Source organism: Antrostomus carolinensis, unplaced genomic scaffold, assembly GCF_000700745.2.
Source record: "Antrostomus carolinensis isolate BGI_N321 unplaced genomic scaffold, ASM70074v2 scaffold2377, whole genome shotgun sequence".
In the NCBI taxonomy this organism is placed as follows: domain Eukaryota; kingdom Metazoa; phylum Chordata; class Aves; order Caprimulgiformes; family Caprimulgidae; genus Antrostomus; species Antrostomus carolinensis.
The window spans coordinates 61,447-63,612 of NW_010326433.1; the positions used below are offsets into that span (position 1 = coordinate 61,447).

Sequence of the window (2,166 nt, forward strand, 5' to 3'; positions counted from 1 at the left end):
AAGACCTTATGTTTGTGAAATAATTCCTATAATTGAGTTTTTGCCTTTTTTAATTGTTTTGGCTTTAATACTCTGAGAAACGAAAAAGAAGTGTTACTAAGTCTTCAAATTTTATTGTCTCTTAGCTGCCCACATGACCATTTAGATGGAGGTGACCTTTCAATATGCTTTCCTCTACGTTAAGTACTGCTATTTTTCTTTCCTGTGTATGTTTGTGAAATAATTCCTATAATTGAGTTTTTGCCTTTTTTAATTGTTTTGGCTTTAATACTCTGAGAAACGAAAAAGAAGTGTTACTAAGTCTTCAAATTTTATTGTCTCTTAGCTGCCCACATGACCATTTAGATGGAGGTGACCTTTCAATATGCTTTCCTCTACGTTAAGTACTGCTATTTTTCTTTCCTGTGCCAGCATTCGAAAGCTGCTTATAGACCCTGCAAACATAAGCATACATGAAATTCTGTGGCTTCTGGTGTACCCGATGGTGCTGCTGTGGGCTACTTGTGCACGGTCTGTGGAATAATTGGCCCAAAGCAGTACAGGGTTTTCACAGCCAGTAAAAAATGTAAAAGCAAAGTCTCACGGATTTCTGATAGGAACCAAGCACTACTGTGTTTTTGTAGAAGACTGGTCAGGTGACAGGTAGACTGTAAAAATATTAATTCATATTAAAAATATGTTTATTTCCTTAGAATACACTTTATAGCCAAAAGCAGATGTTTCCCCTGAACCACTGTAAATCAGATCAGAAACTGAGGAAAACAGAGAGAATGACTCACATATTTCTGAAGACTAAAATACAGCAACAGAAGCTGCTAACAGAACTGTCTTTAGATTTTCCAGACACTGTATTGAGCCCAAGTAATTACCTGAGGGGAAAAACGCAGCCTGCTTGGTACGCGATGCTTGGAGTGTGCCAATTCCTATTGGCCAGCCACTAGGCTGCAGGCTAGCACTTAACCACTGGACTCCTTTTTTGCAGCAAGAAGCACTGCAGGGTTGGGACACGCAGCTTTATTGGGGAAGTGTTCATGCATAAGGCGCAGTGAACCGTGTGCAGGGGTAATGTAAGCACTTCTGCCCAATCTAGTGTCTTCAACAGCAGAGAACCATCTGGATCTGCAAGGGAATCTGATGAAGAGGGTCTGAGAGGTCAGGGAGCGACGACTGTGAATACGAGTAGTCTCTGAGGCAAACAGAGTAGTCCGAATCCAGGGCAGTCCCATTTGTTATCTGTTGTCTGCAACAAAACTTGAGAAATTCCTCCCTTGCAGGGAGGAGACACTTGTGGACACTCCTAAATAGTGTGTGGCTCCCATGACAGTATGAAAACTTCCTTCTGAACTCAAGTGCCTGTGTGCATCTGAGGGCTTTATCGTGGAATTTGAAGCAGTGGGAGAGACAGAATCACACAAGCACATACTACAAACTAAATGCTGTGAAGTGCAGAAGCATGGAGCATGTGCTACTTGAGCTCACCCATGGCCTGATGGTAGTTGGGAAATATGGTTGCTCAGGTACACCTGAGAAACAGGGTTAATGGCTTCCTCTGGTTGTTCTGGCTTTCTTAGGTAACCCAGCTTGCAAGTTACTTTGAACCCTTGGTTTTAGCTGCGGTTGGCATGGCTTCCAAAACACTAGATCATCAGCAACAGATGACTGTGTTGGACCAGAGCAAGACGCTAGCAGAATCTGCCTTACAGATGTTGTATGCTGCCAAAGAAGGGGGAGGAAACCCCAAGGTAGGTTTGCTGTGTGTAACTAGGACTGTTCAAGACGGATAGGGGGAGAGGGTGGGTGGATGAGAGGAGGGGAGCGGGCAGGCGGGGCAGAAAAAAACAGCACCTATGTACCGTGTGGCTCAGGGACACGTTTACAGAGGAAATGCCATTGGTGGGTCTCCTGAGATCTATGAGAGGACAGTGGAAACACATGTCAAAGACAGGATACGAGCCACGCTTGCAGCATCCTCACAAGGGCCACGTTGTTGGCAAATACCGATGCCCTCCTAAAGAAAAGAACTGGTTAAAAGGAAGGGTATGACTGGTACCCGGCTGAAAGTGGGAGGAGCACCGGGTGCTGATGCTCGAGGGGGATGTCACACGCCTCCCTGGAGAAAGGAAGGGACTGCTTTCTGCTGCTGAGCGCCAAGAACAAGCGCGCACC

General features: G+C 45.1%; 1 protein-coding gene across 1 annotated transcript in view; it reads left to right on the forward strand.

Moving 5' to 3' along the window:
- LOC104527753 (talin-2) overlaps positions 1 to 2,166 on the forward strand; it is a 105,460-nt gene that overhangs the window by 60,594 nt on the left and 42,700 nt on the right. The window contains exon 39 of the mRNA XM_010171559.2: positions 1,572 to 1,742. Within this exon, the coding sequence (XP_010169861.1) occupies positions 1,572 to 1,742 (171 nt within the window). The remainder of the gene's footprint in view (positions 1 to 1,571; positions 1,743 to 2,166) is intronic.